Below are 27608 nucleotides of genomic sequence, written 5' to 3' on the forward strand. Positions count from 1 at the left end.
ACTATCTTTTTATTACAATGTCCAATATGCTGGGTATGCCTTCAGGCTTTAAAAAGCAGTGTCAATGCTGCTAACATCGGATTTTTTTCCTTTGACAACATAGGGAGATGCAGCCTTTTTCTTTCTATGTTTTACTCTTAGAATATGATGGGAGTTAATTAGACATAACAATTCTGGAGCTTTTGAAGTAAGAGATGATAAGAAATGGTGGGTTGGAAACAGGAGGGAAAGCTTGCATTTCAAATGAATTGGAGAATGTGATTTATGACTGTAAATTAGGGGAGTGAATTGTGCTTGATACTATGTGTTTAGGGGAGGGGAATTCAGATTTCAGCTTCAACCATGTATGTGCCGATGCTATGCTTTTCTATTAAAGATTCTTGAAGATAAATAATGCCTTGAAGTTCTTTGAAGAGTTTCATTTGTCGCAACCATGACAAGCAGATCCAGAGGACATTTTGCTAAAAAGATTTCCATAGGTTTAATTCCTAATATAAATTTATCAGAAATGTTGACTTTCAAGATACTAATTTATTTTTACCTGAGTCTTAATGCTAGCCTCAGCTGGAGTCTCACTTTCTGTCTGGCTAATTTGAAGAGCCATGTTCAAAGTAAAAGTGCCTCTCATTCCACTCCAAACAATAATAGCTCCCCAACGCCAATTAAATCCATAGCCAAGTCGACTCAAAAAGGGACTCAATGTTAAAATAACTAAAAACCTAAGTAAATAAAATGTAAAAAATAGCAAAAATATATTTAAATATTAGTGAAATTTTATATCATGATCAAAAATTAAAATACATTTATTAAACAGAGTCTCGTATGTGGCAGTGTCCTTCAGAAGACTGTAGCACTAAGAATTTTAATATTCTCTCTCTCTATGTGTGTGTTTGTGTATGCATGCATGTTTGACTGTGGCTTACTTCCATCTAAATGTTTAAAAGACAGCAACTTAAGAATATCACTTAATTGATATAAGCTGATAGGCAATGTTAGTCAATTCTCAAAAAAGGTAAAAAGAGCAAGTATTTACCTTACAAGATTCAGTGAAAGATAGACTGTTACAATGTAAAAAAAAGCACGAGAATTTATATTTGGAAAAGTTTTTTGAGCTATCACAATTCCTATTATAAAGTATATAATAATGTGAGCCAAAAATGTCAGCATGGACCAAAACCTGTTTAAGAAAAAGCAGATTAAGGGAGACATTAAAGCATGCCACTGAGAAAACAAATATTACAATCATTTATCATTTACTAGTATACCATAAGCTAAATTATATTTCTCACTATTGTACAAAAGTAAATCTACCATAAATATTTCTATTTTATGCATAACAAAATGTTTTTATTATTTCAACGTAATGTTTAGTTAGTAATAAATGTTAGCGCATTTGAGATTATATTTTAAACTGGAAATATTTTTTAAAATATTTTTAAAAGGAAACCAGGCTGTCAAAGAACATGGTGATTGGACCTATCAAAGCTGACATCAGTCAGAGCATAGCATAGAAAAACTCAAAGAAATAGTGTAAGATTGGAAGATGTGGAAAGATCTGGCCATAGAATCATCAAGAGTCAGATCTGACTGACTGAATAATATATCATCATTTTTAAAAAGTAAAATTAGATGAGCAAAATTCAACCAATTTAATCTGTTTTTATCTAGACTATCTAAACAATTATTGATACTACCAATACAACCATTTAAATATAATTTCAACATTTCACAAACATATTTCATAATGTGATGATGGAATTATTTATTGATTTGATTTTTATCCTGCCTTTATTGTTGTTTATAAATAACTCAAGGTGGCAAACATTGCTAATACATTTATTCCTCCTATTTTCCCCACATTAACAGTCCTGTGGGTTGGACTGAGAGAGAGTGACTGACTTAAAGATACCCAGGCAATTTTTCATGCCTAAGGCAGGTCTAGAACTGGTTTCCTGATTCCTAGGCCAGCACTTTAAACACTGTTGTTGTTAGCTGCGAAGTCGTGTCCGACTCATCGCGACCCTATGGACAACATTCCTCCAGGCCTTCCTGTCTTCTACCATCTTCTGGAGTCCATTTAAGCTCACGCCTACTGCTTCAGTGACTCCATCCAGCCACCTCATTCTCTGTCGTCCCCTTCTTCTATTGCCCTCGATCTTTCCCAGCATTAGGCTCTTCTCCAGTGAGTCCTTCCTTCTCATTAGGTGGCCAAAGTATTGAGTTTTAGCTTCAGGATCTGGCCTTCTAAAGAGCAGTCAGGATTGATCTCCTCTAGGACTGACCGGTTTGATCGCCTTGCAGTCCAAGGGACTCGCAGGAGTCTTCTCCAGCACCATAGTTCAAATGCCTCAATTCTTTGGCGCTCAGCCTTTCTTATGGTCCAACTTTCACTGCCATACATTGCAACTGGGAAGACCATAGCCTTGACTATACGCACTTTTGTTGACAGGGTGATGTCTCTGCTTTTTAGTGTGCTGTCTAGATTTGCCATGGCTTTCCTTCCCAGGAGCAAGCGTCTTTTAATTTCTTGGCTACAGTCCCCATCTGCAGTGATCTTGGAGCCCAGGAAAACAAAATCTGTCACTACCTCCATTTCTTCCCCATCTATTTGCCAGGAATTGAGAGGGCCAGATGCCATGATCTTGGTTTTCTTAATGTTAAGTTTCAACCCAAGTTTTGCACTCTCCTTCTTCACCCGCAACAAGAGGCTCTTTAGTTCTTCTTCACTTTCTGCCATTAGAGTGGTATCATCTGCGTATCTTAGGTTGTTGATATTTCTTCCAGCAATCTTAATTCCAACTTTTGATTCATCTAGCCCTGCCTTTCTCATGATGTGCTCTGCATATAAGTTAAATAGGCAGGGCGACAGTATACAGCCTTGCCGGACTCCTTTCCCAATTTTGAACCAATCAGTGGTTCCGTGTCCAGTTCTCACTGTTGCTTCTTGACCCGCATATAGGTTTCTCAAGAGACAAATAAGATGGTCTGGTACTCCCATCTCTTTAAGAACTTGCCACAGTTTGTTATGATCCACACAATCAAAGGCTTTAGCATAGTCAATGAAGCAGAAGTAGATGTTTTTCTGGAACTCCCTAGCTTTCTCCATGATCCAGCATATGTTGGCAATTTGATCTCTAGTTCCTCTGCCTCTTCGAAATCCTGCCTGTACTTCTGGTAGTTCTCGATCCACATACTACTGAAGTCTAGCTTGTAGGATTTTAAGCATGACTTTACTAGCATGAGAAATGAGTGCAATGGTGCGATAGTTTGAACATTCTTTGGCACTGCCTTTCTTTGGAATTGGAATGTAAACTGATCTTTTCCAATCCTGTGGCCACTGTTGAGTTTTCCAAATTTGCTGGCAAATTGAGTGTAGCACTTTTACTGCATCGTCTTTTAAGATTTTGAATAGCTCAGCTGGAATACTGTCACCTCCACTAGCTTTGTTGTTGCTCAGCTTTTCTAAGGCCCACTTCACTTCACATTCTAGGATGTCTGGCTCGAGGTCAGTGACCACCTCATTGTGATTATCTGGGACGTTAAGCTCATTCTTGTATAGTTCTTCTGTGTAATTTTGCCACCTCTTCTTAATCTCTTCTGCCTCTGTTAGGTCCCTGCCATTTTGGTCCTTTATCATGCCCATTTTTGCATGGAATGTTCCCTTCATCTCTCCAATTTTCTTGAAAAGATCTCTGGTCCTCCCTATTCTATTGTTTTCTTCTATTTCTTTGCACTGTTCATTTAAGAAGGCATTCTTATCTCTTCTAGCTATTCTCTGGAATTCTGCATTCAATTGGGCATATCTATGTTTTTCTCCCTTGCCTTTCGCTTTCCTCCTTTCCTCAGCTATTTGCAAAGCTTCCTCAGACAGCCATTTTGCTTTCTTGCATTTCTTTTTCTTTGGGATGGTTTTGGTTGCTACCTGTTGTACAATGTCGCGAACCTCTGTCCATAGTTCTTCAGGCACTCTGTCTATCAGATCTAATTCCTTAAATCTATTTGTCACCTCTACTGTATATTCAACAGGGATATGATTTAATTCATACCTGAGTGGCCTAGTGCTTTTCCCTACTTTCTTCAGTTTAAGCCTAAACTTTGCAAGGAGAAGCTCATGGTCTGAGCCACAGTCAGCTCCTGGTCTTGTTTTTACCGACTGTATAGAGCTTCTCCATCTTTGGCTGCAGAGCATATAGTCAATCTGATTTCTGTGTTGACCGTCTGGTGATGTCCATGTGTAGAGCCGTCTCTTGGGTTGTTGGAAAAGAGTGTTTGCTATGACCATCGTATTCTCTTGACAAAATTCTATCAGCCTGTGCCCTGCTTCATTTTGTACTCCAAGGCCAAACTTGCCTGTTATTCCAGTTATCTTTTGGCTTCCTACTTTAGCATTCCAATCCCCCATGATGATAAGGACATCATTTTTTGGTGTTACTTCTATAAGGTGCTGTAGGGCTTCATAGAACCGGTCAATTTCATCCTCTTCAGCACTGGTGGTTGGGGCATAGACTTGGACTACTGTGATATTGAATGGTTTCCCTTGGATTCGAACTGAGATCATTCTGTCATTTTGAGGATTGTATCCCAGTATTGATTTTCCTACTCTTTTTTTGACTATGAAGGCTACTCCATTTCTTCTGAGGGATTCTTGCCCGCAGTAGTATACCTGATGGTCATCTGAATTAAATTCACCCATTCCTGTCCATTTTAGTTCGCTGATACCTAAGATGTCGATGTTCAGTCTTGTCATCTCTTGTTTGACCACGTCCAGCTTTCCTTGATTCATGGATCTTACATTCCAGGTTCCTATGGAGAAAAAATCTTTACAGCATCGGACTTTCCTTTCACCACCAGACACATCCACAGCTGAGCGTCCTTTCGGCTTTGGCCCAGTCGCTTCATTCTTTCTGGCGCTACTAGTACTAGCCCTCTGCTCTTCCCCAGTAGCATATTGGACGCCTTCCGACCTGAGGGGCTCATCTTCCAGCGTCATATCGTTTTGCCTTTTGGTACTGTCCATAGGGTTTTCATGGCAAAGATACTGGAGTGGGTTGCCATTTCCTTCTCCAGTGGATCACATTTTGTCAGAATTCTCAGCTATGACCTGTCCGTCTTGGGTGGCCCTGCACGGCATAGCTCATAGCTTCATTGAATTACGCAAGCCCCTTCGCCACGACAAGGCAGTAATCCATGAAGGGGCTTTAAACACTAGACCAAACTTAATATAAAATATAAAATATAAATTGTTCCTTTCCTCTTTGAAATTAAATCTAAACAGACAAGAAAATACAGTTCCATACCACTTCAATACAGAAATGTTGGCCACATAATATGACATTTGAAATATTCTCTGTTCATTTCAATTCTTGGGAAAACTATAGGTTTTATAATATGGGTGTTATAAAGAAACAGATTACTTATCTGTAACTTTGTCCTCTCTCAGTGGTTGTGTTTATATATCAGTCTCTGAATCTGCACAGAGCAAGCTTTGAAATATTTTACAACTGATTTTTTTAGGAAGCCTCATATTTATCCTGTGATAATTGTTCTTGGACACTAATACTGCATTTTTGTCATTAACAGCAATGTTCCAGAATACAGTGGCCAGGGCTTTTTTTGTCATAGAACGCTCAGAACAGAGTTCCGGCACCTTTTTTGGATGGAACCTTGTAGGGTAGGCAAGGCGGGTTGTATGACATGTGTGAGTTCCGGCACCTTTTTCTTTTACAAAAAAAGCACTGACAGTGGCTATGTACTTACATTAAAGGTAAAGGTTCCCCCGCACATACGTGCTAGTCGTTTCCAACTCTAGGGCCAGTGCTCATCTCCGTTTCAAAGCCGAAGAGCCAGCGCTTGTCCGAGGACGTCTCCGTGGTCATGTGGCTGGCATGACTAGACGCCAAAGGCGCACGGAACGCTGTTACCTTCCCACCGTAGCGGTCCCTATTTTTCTACTTGCATTTTTACGTGCTTTCGAACTGCTAGGTTGGCAGAAGCTGGGACGAGTAACAGGCGCTCACTCTGTTACGCGGCACTCGGGATTCAACCCGCCAAACTGCCGACCTTCTGATCGACAAGCTCAGCGTCCTAACCCACTGAGCCACCACGTCCCTATAGTACTTACATTAGGGATTAGCAAACTACATCCTCCGGGCCAAATTGGCCCATCACCTGTTTTTTATATGCCTCATGAGCTAAAAAAGGACAGGCTGGTTGGTGGCCAATTGCCAGGTCCAAGCTTCAGCCAAGATCCAAGGGTGAGAGGTGGGAGCAAGGCCTGGGTCACCTGTGCAACAGGCTATCAGTGACCTCCTTGTTAGTGCATTGGCCTGTAGATGTACCAGCCATGACTGCGGAAGCAGGTAGGAAGGATGGAATCTGGTCCCAAAAACTGTCCTGACTTTCATTCCAAATAAAGTCACCAGAGTTGGGTGAATGCATAGATGATTAGCCAATAAGCTACAGTTATATATAAGCAACCTATTCCTCACTGTGATCACTTTATGTCACAAACATGCATGATTACAAAGTTATACTTACTAATTATGGGGCAGATTCATCATAATAAGAGATGGAAGCACAGCACAGCTAAATGCAGTGTCTGCACAGACTCCAAAGATGTTAGGGGACTGAAGGCTAATTCCACGGCCCAGAACATTTGTTAATATGTTATTTATACAATTTGCTCCTCTTATAAGCCAAGTCCCAGTCTTGCATATGTCAATACAGAATTGGCCCACAGATATTGACTCCTGCTACCATCATCACAGTGAGAAAATTTGGAGCAGGATGGCTATAATGAGAATTCAATGGTCTACCTCACAGGTCTGCAACCCGCGGCTCCGGAGCCGCATGTGGCTCTTTCAGCCATCTCCTGCGGCTCCCAGTCTTCTGCCATGTGCAGTCCAAAAAAAAAAAGTGGGACTAAAAAAGTTCAACCAATCAATTCAAAACTGGACGGGGGAGGGGGGGGAAGAAGGGCTTTGTATTTCCATTATTTTTATTTTATTTTATTTTAATTCCATTTATATCCCGCCCTTCTCCGAAGACTCAGGGCGGCTTTACAAACTTAGCAGTAGCCTTCATTCTATGCAACCTGCGGCTCCGAAGTCACATGCGGAAGTCACATGTGGCTCTTTCAGCCATCTCCTGCGGCTCCCAGTCTTCTGCCATGTGCAGTCCAAAAAAAAAAAGTGGGACTAAAAAAGTTCAACCAATCAATTCAAATATGCAGGGTAGGTGCATATCTCGCCTTGGCTCCACTCTTCAGTCAAACCCTGTTCTGCACATGCGCGCATGTACGCGCATGCGCACACATTTTTTTGCGGCTCCCAGTTTTTCCTTTTGTGAGGGAACCGGTTCTGAGTGACTCTTTCACTGTTTCAGGTTGCTGACCCCTGGTCTACCTATAAACCTAGTACAGGATTTTCAAGCATTCAAAAATTAGAGGGAAAAATAATATTTTTGTGAAACATTTTTCATCACCTATAAGAGAGTAAGCAAGATTAGAATGCAAACTGGAGAGGCAGAACTGGGTGTGGTCAGTTAGATTATTGGATCTGCCACAAGAATAGTTGGGCATATCAACTCAACAATGAGAGATTATCAGACGTCTACCTAGAATCGCTGCCAGACACTAAGCAAAATGATTGAAGTCTGTGAATCCACTGGTGTCAAATCCAGTTCATCATAATCTCTGGGTGAGGACAGATTAATCAAATGGATTTGTGTCTCAGGGAAGAAGAAATAGTTCATAAACCTTCAAAAACAAACCAGACAGTTGACTAGCAGCAAGGATGATGGATTCCAGGTGCAGTTTGCAAAAGGATGAGAAAATGGTTTTGCTACCAATTGGAATGGTAGAGTGAATGACAAGCTGTTACTATCACAGGAATAGCTGGAAAGGAATTTTCTGCAATGAGGGTGGGGGTATAAGGGGTCTCCAAAATGTAACGTCTAGCTTGTTACAGGTGACATAATGAGGGTAACAAGGACTTGTACACAGCAGAAAGAAGTAAAAGTATTGCTATAATGGGCTTATTAAACCATTAAAGAAAAATTTAGAAGAACTAAAGAAATGAACAAGAAATATGCAAGAAAGGATTCAGTCACCTATGCTGGCAGAAGTCCACTTCTATCATCAGGAATTTACTGCATACTTAGCAGATTGGACAGATATATATTGGAACTATAAAACATAGTATTAACCCATCTAAAAGAACATGAAAAATATTGTCAGCTAGAAAAATTTGAAAAATCCACAGTGGTTGAACACTTACTGCTACATAATGGGCACAAAATTCAGTTCAAAGACACACAAGTACTACCAATTATATCAAATTATCATGCACAGTTCCACAGAGAAACTATTGAATTTATAAACACAGTAACTTTTACAAGAAAGAAGCAAGTCTGAAGGTTAACAAAGCCTGATTTCCAGCTTTACGTCACACCAAAATAAAATAGCCCTTAATTAACACTTAAAATCTTTAGCAATATCACCTGAAAAATAGTAAACAACAGTGTGTTTCAAACCAATCAAAAATGTGCTCCTCTGGAACTTCTTCAAATTAGACCAATTATAATTTCATCTGAATGAAGAACCAGTCATAAGCTAGTTTTCCAGAATTCCAATGGCATGGTCCAATTAAAAATTAGTTCAGTTACAAATGCAAAACTCAAATCAATTTCTGCTCAGTAGAGCTCCCAAGAAGTGTACCACAGAGCAGACCAATTTCATCTCTGAAGGTGCCAGCCACAGTTACTAGTGAATCCTCTGGATACCAAATAATTAGAATACAGCCTATTACTCTGGAAATTCATCACTATTGAACTGAGATCATTCTTTACTACGAAGCATTCTAATTAAGATTGTGGCATATACTTTCAGACCATTCACCTAGCATCCAGGGGAAAAGACCAGATCACAGTTGATATTGCGCCACTGATATCGGGAAAAGAGTGCACTGAGGCAGCCCCATTATTTTCATGGGAGCATGATATAATATTTGTATAATCATTTGAGTTTATCAATATTCAATCATACTTAACATTTATTTTATCAACACCTGGTATACAATTACAATATAAATACACAATTTACAAAATGGAAATTCATTCTACCATTCTATAGCCATTTTAATTTAATTTAATAATTTAATTTGTATACCGCCCTTCTCCCGAAGGACTCAGGGCGGTATACAAATTAAATTATTTTAATGGCACTAATTTGTATTATATCATATGTAAGTGAGAGAAATTAAACATTTACAAAGTGGTTAAGATAACAGATAATCTCTTACTTATAAAGAAAAATATCCATTCTTGGACTAAAGGATACCGAATCTAAAAGAAGGCCCAAAATAGAAAGAGCTATAACTCCAGACATGCCAAGCCATTCAGCTGAAGATAGAAAGGGAAAAAAAGTTATTATTATATGAATATAGACAAGTCTGCCTTAAAATTAAGCATTTGACAAAGATTATATAGTCAACTTACCGATAAAAAAAATTATGTATGCCATGGAGAAGCTTAAAACTACTTCAATTATTCCATCATTGAAAATATGTTGCAACCAATAAAGAACTAGCCTTGAACTCAAAAATCCAAATGCAGCACTTGCAAAAAATTTTAAAAACAGTTTTAAAAAAATCTCTTGAACTATAAAAAGAAAAAATAATTATTTACAATTTACAATTATATTTAATATTGCATATCTAACTGTATCCCAGAATTTTAACATTCCCATTTTATATCCTATACTGCCTAGATCAAAATCATATTCTTGCCTTACTCAAATCAAAGTAGCAGTACTATTTAAAACAATATACTGTAAGGTCTTACAGTGAAACAAATCTAATTTAAACCCATTGATTCAAATGGGACTAAAACATGACTAACATAGGATGCAAATGTAATTGGAACCATTCTAATGATTTTGCTCTGAGGATAATATGCATACAGTAAATTTAATATGTGAGCATATTTTAGTGGGCAATGAAAACTTTCAAACAGTGAATAGAATAATACTATGTCTTATAAGGAAAATATACATGTCCTTTAGGAGTGTATCATTCAGTTGTGATCCTGTTAAAGAAATTTACACATTTTTTTGGCATATCTCACTATGTGCATGTAACACAAGCTGCACTGGCTCCCAGTAGGCTTCCAGATATAATTCAAGATACTGATCCCAATCCTGTTAGCCTTACACAAGGAACTGAAGTCCTGGCCATTTCTGGAGATTTTGCCAGGGGGCAGATAAGCTTTCCTCCTACTGATGATAAGTAGGGTTAACAGTGTATTCTTGGGTGCCAGAAGATTATGTTTGCGGTTTATTTCTCATATAAATAAACAAACTGATTTTTCTCCCAGGCCTTCCATTAGGGTGGATGGAGCCTCCTAGGTGAATTTTTGTAAATGTATCGAATGGTCAGATACTCTCTTGTTACCTACTGTACATGATCCTATTTTTAGTCTGGTTTTTTTTTTTGAGGTGCTCAGACTCATTTTGAAGTCAGGCAGCATCTAAATGCAATAAAATAATGCCTGTTTCACAACTCATAGTTTCTGCAATCTATATGTAACTGAGATTCTATAGACTAGAGCAGAAATGTCCAACCATTTTAGTTCCATGGACTGGCAGTGCGGGCAGTGGCTTTGGCAATTTTGGTGGCAGGGGAATGGTTTTGCACACGCAATCTAAATCCCATGCAGGTGCAAATGAACCTTCGTGCACTCACCCAGCCTTCGGCAGTTCAATTCCCAATGGGCCATAGCCCAGTAGGCAGCCATGGCCCAGGGATTGGGGACCCCTGCTATAGAGAAATTATTTCCCATGGTATACAAATAGAGGGAAATAATAAAGTGATTATCATTAATCACTGTATTAGGCAGCATGACAAAAATGATTAATATCATACTAAATATTGCAATTCAAATGGCCTTGCAAATAATATACTTAAAATTATCTGTTGAGAATCATGGCATTACTATACATTACTCTATTCAAGAAAAAGTTACATAAAAATAGATGCATACCTAGTTCCTGATGGGTCTGACTTGTAATGTCCTTATACAATTCAAAAATAATTACTGTAGTTGCATCATTAAACAAAGATTCACCTTTAATTAAGTTGATAACTATTTTTGAAAGGCCTAAGAAAGAAAATATGAAAAATAATTTAATTTGTTCATGTATTTGTTTATTTAATAAAATTTATATGACCACCCAACTCACTCTCAGGGCAGCTTACAAAGAGGAAAGCCCCCAAAAAATACAATAAAAAAGCCATAATAACCCCCTCCCAAGACAACTATTAAGAAAATTAAGATTAACAAGTAAAGAAATCTAATAGAGGGGCATTAACATACTTATATTTTTATCTAAAAAGCAATGATGAAATAACAGCAACATGATTTTCTCAATATAAATCCCATTACCAGTTTACATTATGCATCCTCATAATGTCTCCAAGCTAATTGCTGTGATTGACCAAAGCTCAGAATGAGGTGAAATTGGCAAAAGATGTCAGACTTCTTCAATTATATTCAAAGTAAAACAAGCACTATACCAGTTGCTCAAATTGAAGTGAAAGGGGATGATCAGCACTGAGATGTCTTAGGGAAAATATGATAATATTACAGTACCTGAAAAATATTGCCCAGAATATCAATTATCCAAGGAGTTAGTGGGCTTCCTTTCAGTGGATGTTCTAAAGAGGATGAACATTCTCCTGTAAAAGTACTTTCTTCATCTGTACTTCAGCAGTGAACAGACGTTTGGAGTTAATGATTAAATGGCCCCTTCAAGTTCTAGGATTCTATGACTTTATGAAATTGAAATCAGTCCTAATGTACTCTCTATCAAGCTATCCTAACATGCTCTCTATCAAATCTATGAATCCTGTGGCCATTAATTACTTTTTAAGAAGTGATTTGGACCTATTTGCTTTAGCAGCTTCCCCACCTCCACAAAGCCCAACCATACCTCAGTGTGGTGGTGGTGGTGAACAGTATAATTCTATTATACTGACCAACATGGCTCTGGCCTAGAGAAAACCTGGGGACCTACTCCAGTTTTCCCCACCAAAAAACTGTATGGATCAGCTCAAAGATGTGGAGATATGGTACCAAGCAGTGTGTCCCCCTTGCTGGGAGATACCAATAAAGCTACAAGGGAAGAGCAAAGAGACTATCATAGTAGCAGGAGCATCCATGATGCAGATGGGGTAAATCCTGATGCCCCCCCACCAGCCATTGATACAGCTCCTAGTAACAAGAGATATATCCACTGTTCAAAGACCTTCAAATTAAGAACATGTAATATCAAAAAAGAAAGGTGAACATTGTTAAGAAGTAAATTAATAGACTCAACATTGATATACTAGGTAACAGTGAAGTTCTTTGGACTGACTGTGGCTTCTTCAATTCTGTTGGTCATATCATGTACTACTGTGGCAATGATATCATCAGAAAAAGAGGAGTAGGTTTCATACTGTATAAAAAGTGGGGAAAACGGCTTTCGGTGGCAACGCCGTGCCGATGGCGGCTTTCTTTTGGCCGCCTGTCCTGGGATTTCGTGAAAAGTGCGCGGAGACAGCAAAAATCAGCTGTCCCGTGGCTTGAAAACCTCCCCCTTGGGAGAAGAGGAGGAGGACAGTTTCCCTCGGGTAGAGGTAGAGCTCCCCTAGACCCCCTTATTTATTTGGGGGTCGGAGGGTGAGAGCTCCCTCGGAGCCCGAGGCTTTCTCCATACCCAGGATGCTTTTGCTCCGAGCTTAGGAGCGAAGCAAGACGCCGCATCCACATCTGCTATTTAAAGTGACTTGTGAGTAATTTAAAAGCAGACAGAGCTGACCAAGAAAAGTTAAAATTCCAAGTGCTGGAAACTTTAACCCGGGGAGAATTAATCTTCTCCATATTTTAATTTGATTTAAAGGGGAAAAAATGGTGCCAGAATGCTGTTTCTTTGTGTGAAAGGACAGTGTCAAGAAAAAGATACATTTGGCAACAAAGTTTAAATAACGTATAGGACTTTGTGTATTCAAGAGTTTTTCTATTCTTTTTTTCTAAAAGAAAGAATTCTTAGAGAATTTTCTTTTCTTTTTTCTGCAACTTTGTTTTTACTCTCTTTTTTTTAACTGCTGATTTTGTTGAAGGGGAAGTGGATTTTTATACTGTAAGCAGAAAAATGGCCTCAAAGCGTTTGGGAATTTCTGCTGTTTCTAAAAGTACAATCTCCTCTCCTGTAACACAACCTGCAGTGCAATCTACAGCTAAGCCTAAATCCCCTCCACCTTCTCCCCCACCACCGGCATTTACGCTTAAAGATATTAAAGATGCTTTAAAGCAAGCAAAACAAGAAATAAAGGAGGAGATGGCTGATCTCCTTGACAATAAAATGAAGGAGGAGATGGCTGAACTCCTTGAGAACAAAAATAGAGAGATGAGGGAAGACATACTGCTTGCACTTCAAGGATTGGCTACACATATTGAACGCTTGGATGACCGGGTGGATGAAGTTGTGGAAAATACTGAAAAATTAGAAAGCAGAGTTGTTAAAGTTGAAAATAAGATCGATAGAACAGAGGACGAAGTGACCATCTCACAATATAGAGACATGGAATTTGCAGAGGACTAAAGGAGGATCCATGAGAAGATTTGCAAGAGGAGGTGGCAAAAGCTATAGCTCCCATTTTATGATATAAACCTGAGGAGTTATCAAGAGAGATGGATAAGATATTTAGGGTCAATTCTTGGATTGCGAGGCAGAAAAATTTACCTAGAGATGTGGTTATTTATTTTTCTAGGAGATCACTTCGAAATGCAATTATTCAGGCTTTTTACCAACAGAGATTCCAAACTGCAGATCAAAATATTATAATCTTAAAAGAAATACCTCCAAAAATTCTTAGAAAAAGAAGATTTTGCTTTTTTGTCTGAGGAGCTTAAAAATTGACAGGTCCAGTTTAGATGGGAGATACCTATTGGAATAGTGGTGAATTATGCAGGGACACGATATAGAATTAATACAATTTCAAAGGCAAAAGATTTTTATACTTATGTCCTGAAAGCAGGTTCACCACGATCTCCACGACTTAAGAGAATAGAAGAAAGGTTGGAAGATAAACAACCAGTTGAAGGTGCAATGTCACTGGTTGTTGGAGATTTACCGCAGGCTGAGCCTATTGAACAGAGTGGAACAGTGGTTCCGTGTCCAGGTCTCACTGTTGCTTATTGACCCGCATATAGGTTTCTCAAGAGACAAATACTCCCATCTCTTTAGGAACTTGCCACAGTTTGTTGTGATCCACACAATCAAAGGCTTTAGGTTTTAGGTCTGGATGTGGAGAAACAGGCTTCGTCTCAATCCCGCCAAGACTGAGTGGCTGTACATACCGGCATCTCGGACTAACCAGTCCATTCCATCTTTAATGATGGGGGTGAGGTGTTAGCCCCCGTTGATAGGGCTCGCAACTTGGGCATCCTCCTGGATTCGCGGCTCAGTTTTGAAGACCATATAGGAGCCGTGACCAGGGGGGCCTTTGCCCAGGTTCGCCTGGTACGCCAGTTGCGGCCCTACCTGGACCGAGATGCCCTGCACACAGTCACACATGCACTCGTGACCTCCCGATTGGACTACTGCAATGCTCTCTACATGGGGCTGCCCTTGAGGACCACCCGGAGGCTTCAGCTGGTGCAGAATGCAGCCGCGCGGGTTGTGATGGGGGTTTCCTGATACTCCCACGTAACACCTCTGCTCTGCGAGCTGCATTGGCTTCCGGTTGCCCTCCAGGTGAGATTCAAGGTGCTGGTGATGACCTATAAAGCCCTAAATGGCTTGGGTCCGGGATATCTGAGGGAACACCTGCTGCCGGCATCAAGCTCCCTTCGTCCTGTGCGCTCCCACAGGGAGGTTCTTCTCAGGATACCGCCGGTAAAAGATTGCCGGCGGACAATACCCAGGGGGAGGGCCTTCTCTGTGGGTGTGCCGGCCCTTTGGAACCAGCTGCCTGTAGAGCTTAGGACTGCCCCTGACCTTCGCTCATTCCGCTGGGACCTGAAGACCTGGCTCTTTGAGCTTTCTGGCCTGGACTGAGAGTATTAACTGGGGTTTTAATTGTATTTTAATTGGGTTTTTTATTTCAAGGTTAATGTAATCATTTTAATTGTTTTTAATTTTTGTAATTTGCTGTATTGTTTTTAAAAAACCTTGTGAACCACCCTGAGTCCTATGGGAGAAGGGCGGTATATAAGTCTAATAAAATAAAAATAAATAAATAAATAAATGAAGCAGAAGTAGGTGTTTTTCTGGAACTCACTAGCTTTCTCCATAATCCAGCGTATGTTGGCAATTTGATCTCTAGTTCCTCTGCCTCTTTAAAATCCTGCCTGTACTTCTGGTAGTTCTCGATCCACATACTGCTGGAGTCTAGCTTGTAGGATTTTAAGTATAACTTTACTAGCATGTGAAATGAGAGCAATGGTGTGATAGTTTGAACATTCTTTGGCACTGCCTTTCTTTGGAATTGGAATGTAAACTGATCTTTTCCAATCCTGTGGCCACTGTTGAGTTTTCCAAATTTGCTGGCAAATTGAGTGTAGCACTTTTACTGCATCGTCTTTTAAGATTTCGAATAGCTCAGCTGGAATACTGTCACCTCCACTAGCTTTGTTGTTGCTCAACTTTCCTAAGGCCCATTTCACTTCACATTCTAGGATGTCTGGCTCGGGGTCAGTGACCACCTCATCATGATTATCAGGGACGTTAAGCTCATTCTTATATAGTTGTTCTGTGTAATTCTGCCACCTCTTCTTAATCTCTTCTGCCTCTGTTAGGTCCCTGCCATTTTGGTCCTTTATCATGCCTGTTTTTGCATGAAACGTTCCCTTCATCTCTCCAATTTTCTTGAAGAGATCTCTAGTCCTCCCTATTCTATTTTTTGCTTCTATTTCTTTGCACTGTTCATTTAAGAAGGCATTCTTATCTCTTCTAGCTATTCTATGGAATTCTGCATTCAATTGGGTGTATCTTTCTTTTTCTCCCTTGCCTTTCGCTTCCCTCCTGTCCTGAGCTATTTGGAAAGCTTCCTCAGACAGCCATTTTGCTTTCTTGCATTTCTTTTTCTTTGGGATGGTTTTAGTTGCTACTTCTTGTACAATGTTGCAAACCTCCATCCATAGTTCTTTAGGCACTCTGTCTATCAGATCTAATTCCTTAAATCTATTTGTCACCTCTACTGTATATTCATCAGGGATATGATTTAGTTCATACCTAGGTGGCCTAGTGCTTTTCCCTACTTTTTTCAGTTTAAGCCTAAATTTTGCAACGAAAAGCTCATGGTCTGAGCCACAGTCAGCTCCTGGTCTTGTTTTTACTGACTGTATAGAGCTTCTCCATCTTTGGCTATAGAACACATAGTCAATCTGATTTCTGTGTTGACCACCTGGTGATGTCCATGTGTAGAGCCGTCTCTTGGGTTGTTGAAAAAGAGTGTTTGCTATGACCATCGTATTCTTTTGACAAAATTCTATCAGCCTGTGCCCTGCTTCATTTTGTACTCCAAGGCCAAACTTGCCTGTTATTCCGGTTATCTTTTGGCTTCCTACTTTAGCATTCCAATCCCCCATGATGATAAGGACATCATTTTTTGGTGTTAGTTCTATAAGGTGCTGTAGGGCTTCATAGAACCGGTCAATTTCATCCTCTTCAGCACCGGTGGTTGGGGCATAGACTTGGACTACTGTGATATTGAATGGTTTGCCTTGGATTCGAACTGAGATCATTCTGTCATTTTGGGGATTGTATCCTAGTATTGCTTTTCCTACTGTTTTATTGACTATGAAGGTTACTCCATTTCTTCTGAGGGATTCTTGCCCACAGTAGTATACCTGATGATCATCTGAATTAAATTCACCCATTCCTGTCCATTTTATTTTGCTGATTCCTAAGATGCCGATGTTCAATCTTGTCATCTCTTGTTTGACCACATCCAGCTTTCCTTGATTCATGGATCTTACATTCCAGGTTCCTATGATGAAAAATCTTTACAGCATCGGACTTTCCTTTCACCACCAGATACATCCACAGCTGAGCATCCTTTCAGCTTTGGCCCAGTCGCTTCATTCTTTCTGGAGCTACTACTAGTAGCCCTCTGCTCTTCCCCAGTAGCATATTGGATGCCTTCCGACCTGAGGGGCTCATCTTCCAGCGTCATATCATTTTGCCTTTTGGAACTGTCCATGGGGTTTTCATGGCAAAGATACTGGAGTGGGTTGCCATTTCAGAAGTCTGCTATGATCTTTTGCCAATTGTCAGTAATTCAGCAGTTTGATTCTCATCAGCTGAAGGTTGACTCAGCCTTCCATCCTTCTGAGGTTGATAAAATGAGGACTCAGATTGTTGGGGGCAATATGTCGACTTTGTAAACCACTTAGAGAGGGCTGTAAAGCACTGTGTATATAAGTCTAAGTGCTATTGCTATTCTAGGAATGGTCAAGGGAAAAAGAAGGGGCCGCCCTTGCAGCCACTGGCTAGACACTATAACAGATGACACTGGGATGACCATGACAAATCTGAAGGAGACGGTGCAAGAAAGAGGGGCATGGAGAGTGCTGATCCATAGAATGACCAAGAGTCAAACACTACTGAATAGCCGACAATGACAATGATGTTTAGCAGGTTTTTACAATGGATAGAGATTACAGTAACATCAATGGAGCTGACTGTCAACTCTAAAAATGAGCATGGCTGCACCCATTTTTCCTACTCATTTTCGGTTGACACAGAGAACAGAGGGAGGGAGTTTTTGCCAGGTGCTTCGCTAGTCTAAATAAACTTTCATCCCATGGGAACCAAGATCATCAGCTGCTCCCGAGACTGCAGGTTGGGCGTTTCGTGAAAGGCCCATCAAGAAGATGTATTGGGGAATGTAGTTGCTTGCATAGCCTTAGGGGTGGGATTTCTTAACTTTGTATTGGGGAATTGTTACGTGTGTCTTCAAACTTGGTCTCACTTTTGATGTGCTGATACTTTGTAACTAATAAACATGTTCTTTGAGGAATTTCCAAGCTTCAGAGTTCTGCTTTATTTGTCTCTGTCTGTTGGAACCATGACACTGTGTATCCATCAATAGGGGCATTTCACCACCATATTTAGAATACCTAAAAAGTAAGTACTCTTTAATCATAGAATTTGATTATGGTAGGAATGCCCCATGTTAGAACCCATATTTCCTAATTCTGACTGACATCTTTCAAAAATATTTTTTAAAAGTAAAGATAATTAAAGCAAAAAGGAGAGAATAATTTAGAAAAGTGTAGGAGTAAAAATAAATGAGCTAAACAGATTTAAGAATTTTCAACACGTCTAAATAGAAAAGCTGAAAGTTTCTATCAATATATGGTCAAAATGAAACTGAGAAAAAATTGGAATCATAACCAGCTATCAGAGGCTGAAAAAGGATTTAGCATGTTCCTCAAAGTGATAAGAACAATGTCATGCTGCAAGCTCCACCTCTTTAATATGTGCATGTGACAATATACAAGTAGTCCTAGAGTTATGATGGCCACTAGGATCTGAATTTCCATTTCTAAGCAATGTGATCATAAAGTACAATGTCACATGATTACATTGCTTAATGAGAGCATTCCCAGCAGTCCCAGTTACTGTCATAACTCTAGGACAGTACACATTATTACCAAGGATCCAGTGGTGGAATTCAAATATGTGAACAACCTGTTCTCTGTGTGGATGCTGCTTCTGGAAGGCCATTCTGGGCCTGGGCAACAATAAATTAACTACTGTTTCTGCCGTAGTTCAGCGAACTGGCTGAATCCCAACACTGCAACAACCTCACATGAATACACAATGTGGGAAGAAGCGGGAGTCCCAGGCAAGCAAATTGGTATATGAGAGCTATCGGTGGGAAATATAGGTAAGCAGGTGATACAGGCAGGTACTATGGAGTGAGAATGGGTGGATGACACAGTGTCAGAATTACTGGGTTAATGTCAGGCACAAAGAATCAGGACCACGTTAAGTTCCAGTTAAGCTGATTTATTGCTCATGCCTATACACAAGAATCTAGTCAACTAATGGTCAGCACTAAATTGGCACCAGATAAGAGTTAATGGAATTCAAGAGGGGCTAGACTTAGATCGCTTGAGGGAACATAACGACTCCAGCTAATTCCCCTCCTGACTCCGCCCCCAGGTTTTTCCTCTCCTTCTCCTACATCAGATCAGACAGGAAACACAACCAAATAAACTATTCTACTTTATTGTAAAGCTACATTAACATAATATTGTTAATAATAAATTAACAAACGTTAATTTGTTAAGTCTGAAAGTACAATTCTTTCACCATCTTTTACAATCTGAAAAACTAGAGATGGTCCCTTCTAAGCTTCTTGCCCTGCCCAGTATCCAGCTGGTCTCTGCTATCTCTAATTTCTTTGTTCTGTCTCCCACATGAGGAATTTGACTCAGGTTAGGGTTAGGGTGAAGCTTCCTTGAATTCATAGAGGAAATCCAACTTCATAGTCAACTTTTTTTTAATGTAGCATATCTTTTACTTTTCTATTTTTGCTTAATTTACCTTTAGGGGAAAATGCATGGTAAAATCCCATGGGAAGTTTTCAAACTTTTTGCTGCTTGTCCATCTCTCTTTAAGACAGCTTCTGCTGTGGCTATTTGCCGCACATGCTGAGCCCTTGGAAGCTTTGCAAAGTATTTTCCTTCAGGTCTCCCCGTGAACAATTCCAAGAAGGTTTTTCTTTGTTTTGTCACCCCATTTTTAAAAATTAAATCCCTTTTCCTCTATTTTTTATCCTGCCAGTCACGCAGTAAATTTAGCAAATTAAGTGGTTAAAGGGGATCAAGATTGGAGAGCAGAGACAGAGAATTTAGCTTCAGTACTTAATAGGATGGAGGGCAAACATCAATAAATCTGTACCCCCAGCTTATTTTCTTTATTGGAAAAAAATGGGTTTGTGAAGGAGGGAGGAAGGGGATAAAACAAGGGAAAGGTTTTTGGGAAGCTTGTTCTGGAGCTGCCACTTTTGCATGCAGGGGTCTTACTTCCCCAGAGTCTAGCAAGAGCTAGGAGAGGCCTGCCGTCTTCTGAATGCCAGCTGATTAGAGTAGAGGCCTAGCCCACAAGCGTGGCTTCATTATTTTGCAAAAAGCTACAAATGGATGGATCATAAGGTTCTTCCCTGTTTTTGCAAAGCATCAGGGCTTCTCATGGCCAAGCATGTAAGCTTTTTTGGAAGCCTCTTCATCATTGAAACACATTGTTCAGGCTCTAATCTAGTTGGGCTATTCACCCCCGCTGGGTTGTTTTTGGCTTTGCAAAGTTTTTTGCTACTTGTCTGCCTCCTTTTCAGATCCAGCTGAGTGTCAGTTCTCCAGGGCCTTCCCCAACTGAGGCAACCCATGCTCTGCTTCACTGCTCCAGAGAGAGCAGGGGACGGGGATCGTTAAGCAAGGTTGTCTCATGTAATGGCCATCATGACTTACAATGCAACCATAATGGGCAGGTTCCATTACAGTTGTAGGCCAAGGATTACTTGTAATCAAAGTATTTAAAGTATGACTCTTCCTTTTGAAGTTAAACCTATGACTACCTTTCTCAAAATTACTATAGACTATAATGAGGCAAAGGCCAGGTTTTGTTTATTTTCTTCACCTGGAGAGGTACCTTTCTAGAGTTTATCATTTAGCATCATCAGCATTTTTAATAACCAATCTTAATTAAAAATAATATTCAGAGCACAAAACTAGTCTTTTCACTGTTTTGCTGTTAAAATTGATTAACAACTTTCTTTAGCTCATGAAATTAATAAAAAATTGCTAGAAATGCTATGATTTTACTGAGGGTTCAACATTCCCCTAATTTTTAAATGTTTATTTTTAAAATTGCATACATATGGAATCTTAATATATAAAAGAGAAAAAGCCCTTATAATTTATACATATCAATAGTCATTGATTAATCAATGAATGTATACTATATAACCAGTTTACGATATTGTAAAATATCACAAAATCTCTGCTGTAGTAACACTTGTTGCTGCATCCTTTGATTACTAGAAAATATTGTCTTTTCCAAAACAGATAGATCACATATTTCCAGAACCATTCCTTGACATCTGGAATATCATATTCCAAATTTCTCAGTATTATTCTTTTAGCCTCCCCATGTGCTCAGTGTAATCATAGTTCCTGATAAGCTGTCAGATTCCAAAGCTTTAGTATATTGTTTAATGTTACATTAACCTCTTTATTATTTAAAGATTTTCCCATAAAATTGCCTATGTATATTGAATACACTTCCCCAAAAGAATTTATTATTGTAATAAAACTAAAATTAACTTTTTACTCACCAAGGTTTTTTACAGAGGCGACAGAAAGGATAGGATCTGTTGTACTAAGAATTATGCCAAACAACATGCTATCATCCCAAGACCAATTATATTTATTAATTTTATAAGTTATCCATCCAAGGAAAGCACAATTCATCAAAAATCCAGGAACTGATAGAATTACCACCTGTAAAAAAAACAATATATCCATATATTTTTGGAATTCAAATGGCTATAATCCATTTATATTATCTCAAAATCATTTGCTAAATACAATGCAACTAAATAATAAATTCAGAGTTGTAAATATATGATTTTCACATATTAACTGGAATGTAAATTGCATATAGGTAGTCCTTCCTTAACAACCATTCTTTCAGCTACTGTTCAAAGTTATGACAGAGCTGAATAAATGGTTGTTGCAACCATTTCTCAAAGTTATACCATTGAAGAACTCCCCAGTCATGTGATCAAAGTTCAGCGATTGGCAGCCCACCCACAACTATGACCACAGCATATGCTTCAATTCCACACACACCCCTGCATCTCTCCCCCTTCATCCCTGCCCTTTTGGCCACCAAGCTCTTGGCCACCACCTACTCCTGCTGCCCCCCACCCACCATCTTCTTCCTCCAACTGCTAATAAGGTACAGCTGCCGGAGGCAACTGCTGGTCCTTTGTAAAATGAAGTGCAGGCAAGCATGGCAGATTAGGAGAAGCATAAAGTCCTCATCTGATAACAGTGCAGTCCTTGCCTAAAAACTGCAATGAGAAGTGCCATCACTAAGTGGGGCAGTCACATGGCATTCTCCTAACAACAATTTCATTTAGCAATGGAAATTCTGGTCCCAATTACGATCATTAAGTGAGGACTACATGTACTTATACCAATAAGTGATACATTTAGAAAAGTTATAAATACAGACTATTCACATTTCACACACTTTTGTTTATATTTAACACAAAAGACTATCAGAATGTATAAAACAGTTGTACATATTTGGTTCATCACAACTATATGTATGGAATATGATCAACATGAGGATAATATGTGGAAAAACAACAACAACAGTACTGTGGAGAATCAAGATTAACACAATGTATCTGACAGAAAGAGAAATAATGCAGGTACAATATATGGAGATATGGAGATATGCACTTCAGATGTAAGCTTATTTATCTCTTTCTCCAATATAATTAGCTAGAACTGGCTGAACAATCTCAAATAACGGGAAATTTGTACTATTCCTTTTGGAATATGTTCATGGATAATATTTCCAAGACTGATAGAAAGAAGAAAAAAAATTAAATTGGAAATATGACCCCCAGCTGATTTTTATCTTGATGGCAAGATCTGCTTCAATAATAGTGGAAGGATCATCAGCCTAATTTTTTTCTTATGTGCATCCACAATGAACTATGCCACTTTGAAACTAATTTGGTAAGCAACTTTACAGTTGACTTAAAACCAATGTTATTTATTCAGCCAGTGTGTTACATACATCAATTTTTAGGATAGGATAGGATAGGATAGGATAGGATAGGATAGGATAGGATAGGATAGGATAGGATAGGATATTGTCACTTTAAATGTACACTAATCAGCATACATTAAAATGAGATTTCATTGCATACAGCTCTCAAAGGTAATCACCTCCAAAATAGACTGCATAAACATGACAAAAATAAATTCATAAATTATGCATATACCCACATACATACACATATGTGGCCCAGAGAAACAACACAGTCTAGTTTGGATGTATACATATACATGGCAAGAAAAATGAATCTTGTTAGTTTACCAGACACATAGCATAGGGAACAAAGCTGTTACAGAATCTGGGAGTCCTACTAGAAATACTTTGAAATCTCCTCCCAGAAGGGAGCAACTGAAACAGACCATGAAGTGGGTGTGTGGGGTCTCTAACAATGCTTCAAGCTCTAAGCACATATCACTTATAAGCAGTGTCCTTGAATAATGGGAAGCAGGCTGCCTATAATCTCAGCTGTCCTTATCACTCTCTGTATGGACTCTCTATCTATTTGAGGCACTGCTACCACCAAACCAAACAGGGATACAGTTTGTTAAGATGCTCTCAATTGTGCTTCTGTAAAAAGTGGCCAGGCCAGAAGGAGAAAGATGTACTTTCCTCATCTGACACAGGAAATGCAGATGCTGGTTTGCATGCTTCACTAAAGATGAGGTGTGGAGAGACCAAGTCAGATTGTTAGATACTTAAAACTGTTGGCCACCTCCACAGCTGCAGCCTTGATATAGAGTGGAGCATGCTGGCTCTTTCTAAAAGCTACAATGATCTCCTTTGTTTTATTGACATTCAGAACCAGATTACTTTTATTGCACCTGTCCACCAGAGCCTTCACCTCTTCCCTATAAGCATCTTTATTGTCCTCCCAGATAAAACCCACCACTGCCGTGTCATCTGCATACCTCATAATACTGTATGATTCATAGCAGATTTGTCACAGCAGTCATGGGTCATCAAGGTAATGGACTCAAGACACAACCCTGTGGGGAACCTGTACGCAAGGAGATGGAATTGGAAACTTTTCATCCAACTCGCACAACCTGGGGCCCATCAATAAGGAAATCAAGTATCCAGTTACATAAAGGAGTATTAAAACCTAATAGGCCCAGTTTGTTCACCAAATGCTGAGGAATAACTGTGTTGACTGCCGAACTAAAATCAACAAACAGCATTTTTCTTAGCAGACTGCTGTTCACTTGATGTACTGCAGAGTCATCAACATCAACAGTTTCACATAGCTGGTATTATTTCCTTTTCTGCTATCCTATTTGGGATGTAATTTGTTAGGGACAGAGTCATGTGCTTACACAAAGTAAGCTAATATGCAGTGCTCATATGCAAGATTCAAGATTTTAGATAAACCACAGACAGAATCGAGATCCAAAAGAAAGGTTAGTCCAAAGGCTGAAATTGACAAGTCACTCAGCAGCTATCATAGGCCAAAACCTTACCAAAACACCCACATTTCCTTAACCCTCCCTCCTATTAATCTATATCCCAAGCCCAGCTCTCACATTAGTCTTCATTCTATCCTCTGAATCTAAGAATAACAATCTATTCTTCCTATCACTCTTTCAGCTTTTTGTCCCTAACAGCATTGTATAAACCAATGTTCAGAACAAAACTAGTTCCACCAATAACATCTCCACAGACCAGCTTCTTAATCAATGACCATTCTATCAGATAGCAGTTCACATTGCATTGTAACAATTTTTTCAAGTTGTAACAATGCCAAATGGCAAGTTGTTTTGACAGATATACCCAGTCCCAGCAGTTTCAAGACTCAGACAAATGAAAGAAAACTATGCAAAAATCTAATACCACACCCATGTCCTAAAATGTTTTGCTGGAATAATACAGCATGGAGCAACAGACCAGCTTTGGATCCTCTTCTCAAATTTCTTCCTTGATTGTCCCCCTCCAGTACCAGTACTTATCAGTCTATTGATAAAACTCCATGTAGCACAGCCTGATTCAACTGCATTTCGTTTTATCACATGCACTTTGTGTGCTTTTGTCTCAATAACACTGTCCTAATACTGTGCTTCATGCTGCAACCTTACTGGTGCAATCTCTACTTTTCCTGTAAGACATTTAAAAATTCCCTGGTTTTGTTATTGCTTTCTTATCTACTATCTTAACCATGGAATTTTAATTCCACCGTCTCATTTCAAAGCGACTCTGGGTGGTTTATAACATTAAAAACAATAAAACTATAAAAAATAAGTATTTCTAAAAACAATAAAAATAGAACTACAATCCAAAGTAAAGGTAAATGATACAAAGACCCATTAACTACCCAATCCAGTAGATAACATTTGAACTGTAATCCCAACTCACTTTCACTTACCTTCATTTTTAATAACTGTCACCAATTAATTCAACTACATCCACTTTATTCATATAGCCCCAGAAATTTAACAGAAAAAGGATATTCCCTGACCATGATTCTATCAATCTCAAATGGCTATCGTTTTTTCTAACTTTTCATAAAGAGGTTACTTGAAACAAATAAATGGGGGGGGGAGGAAATATCAGTTACCTTATTGACAAGTTGGATATCTATGCTGGGAACCTCTGAGGGCTCACATTTTTTGAAACACACAAGAAAATCTAAGAAAGCCTTACTGAAGCAAGATCTGAAGAGATTATTTCCTGCTTGGTAGTTAGCTCTTCTCTGATGAATGTGACTGAAAGACTATGTAGCAGACTTTTGTTGTCTTCTTCTATGGCTGAGTAACTTAAGTGAATAACTTCCCCAGAAGATGGGGGGGTGGGTGGAGAGAGAAATCAGAGACAGAAATTTTTGCTAAGTGGAACCAGAAGGTGGCACTAATGTCAAAGGAGAAAAAGTAATTTCCCTTTTTAAAAAAAAATCCAAAATGATGGGAACTAGTTTACATTTTATTTTATCTGCAAAACCCGACAATAGGTTCCCTGGATCTAAGCTAATAGAGGCACATGGGCATTGAAAGAAGGAAGCTCAGCCAGGAACACTTCCAGATCCAAATATAGAACTCTAAGTGAAGTAATGTGCCAACTATCACATAAAATAGATTTAACCAGTCTTTTAAAACTCTTTCCCAAACAAAGTTTTTGGTGGAGGTGAAGACTACTGTTTAGAAGAAAAGTTGAAAAATTTTGCCAAAGAGAAAAAAAAGCCACCTTCCATTCTGACTGAAAAAAGTGTCATCAATCTGTGTAAGCCTTTAACTCTAAAATTAGCAAGTAGAATTAGAAAAATACAGCGTATGTCAGTAATTAATGCAAATCACATGGAAATTTGCAAATGTTATACTTAGAGTTGTTTTAGACTGGAACCTTGAGTTGAGTAAAATGTTTTTTATCTACCAGTTTAACTACTTATCAACTGAGACTTGGGAGGATAAAAGAGGTTGCAATGGAATGCAATGCAATTAACTGCTTGTCAGGTGAAACTAACAAAATGTAACAGTTTCTCACTTTGATATGATTTATAACAAAAGAAGAAAACTCTGGAGCAGTGTCCTGCACTACAATTCTAACAAATCCTAAAAACCCAATGGCTATCTCACAAAAATAGCAGTCTCCTTTTCTTAAAGACTAAGTCTTCATGTTGGAACTCTGAATTCCAGGGATGGAAGCCAGTGTAGATTTTTTGCTGACAGAACTGCTTCAGTTAGAAAGATGGGAAAAGATTGGATTCCTCTCTCCCAAAGCACCCTATTTACATTTCAACATGTGATCCATAGGGTTGAGAGATTCTAAGCAGGGATTTATGAGGCATGGGAGAGGGCTCCTAGTGTTTGAGCTGAATGTCATTTTTGAAATTTTGTATTTCAACTTAGGGAAAGCAGTCTGTATATTTAAACTGAGTTGTTCATTTTTGCAGCTCCTGAGATTTGGATGCCAGTGTCTACAATCCCTCATTCAATGATTCTGTCAGGAAACTTTATCTCTTCAATCAAAAGCTCTTGAATTTAACTCACTCCAATGCCATTTATACTGATAGAAATGAAATAAATCCAAGAACCTAACTCAAAGGAACATACTGTACAGAGATTTCCACTCTATGTCTGCACGAGACTAACAGAACAATACTAAGTAACTAGAACGAAGCTAGTCTTGAGGACTGACAATTTATAAAACTGAAATTTATAAAAATAATTTAAAATATTAAAAATCAATTTTCCAGACAAGGCAATCAAAAATAAGAAACTATGAATAAATAAATCAACAGAAGAGCATGTATGATAAAGTGATAATAACAGTTTGCAACATTCATCCAACCTTTTCTGCTTAAAGAATCACATGCCCACTTTTTTTTTACTTATGCCTATTTACTGTATAACTTTAACCCAGCAAGTGGATAACTATTTGTTTAGATAGTAGCATCAGGACTGACCAAGTGCAAAATAAATAAGTATTTTGCAATACTCTTATGCATGCACACCAATACAACTGTAACTTGTTCTTAGAACTGCAATGAAAACTATTCTGCAAGAATGTAGGCTAAAACTCAGTGAAAAGCCCAAGTTAAAACATATCAGATTTTATACTCAAAGAATTCTTATGACTTGGCACTAATCTCTTGCTGAATTCACCCTAACAAAGAGGAATCTTACCTTCCCCCTCCTTTTGATGTAACTTGCTTCTCAGTCTCCACTTCAATTCCTTTTCCTCAGAAATGTTGAAGCACCACTGGACATCACCC

At 38.8% G+C, this 27608-nt stretch overlaps 1 protein-coding gene across 1 annotated transcript in view; it reads right to left on the minus strand.

Annotated features, from left to right (window-relative positions):
- The window catches only part of LOC308670144 (solute carrier family 9 member C1-like), a gene marked incomplete at both ends in the record, with an annotated part of 96192 nt that overhangs the window by 59102 nt on the left and 9482 nt on the right, over window positions 1-27608 (minus strand). Inside the window, 6 exons of the mRNA XM_081331394.1 lie at window positions 542-719; window positions 1034-1177; window positions 9300-9399; window positions 9496-9657; window positions 11038-11154; window positions 21387-21552. Coding sequence (XP_081187520.1) covers window positions 542-719; window positions 1034-1177; window positions 9300-9399; window positions 9496-9657; window positions 11038-11154; window positions 21387-21552 — 867 coding nt within the window. The remainder of the gene's footprint in view (window positions 1-541; window positions 720-1033; window positions 1178-9299; window positions 9400-9495; window positions 9658-11037; window positions 11155-21386; window positions 21553-27608) is intronic.

This window comes from Vipera berus, assembly GCF_964194415.1.
Source record: "Vipera berus genome assembly, chromosome: 1".
NCBI lineage: Eukaryota > Metazoa > Chordata > Lepidosauria > Squamata > Viperidae > Vipera > Vipera berus.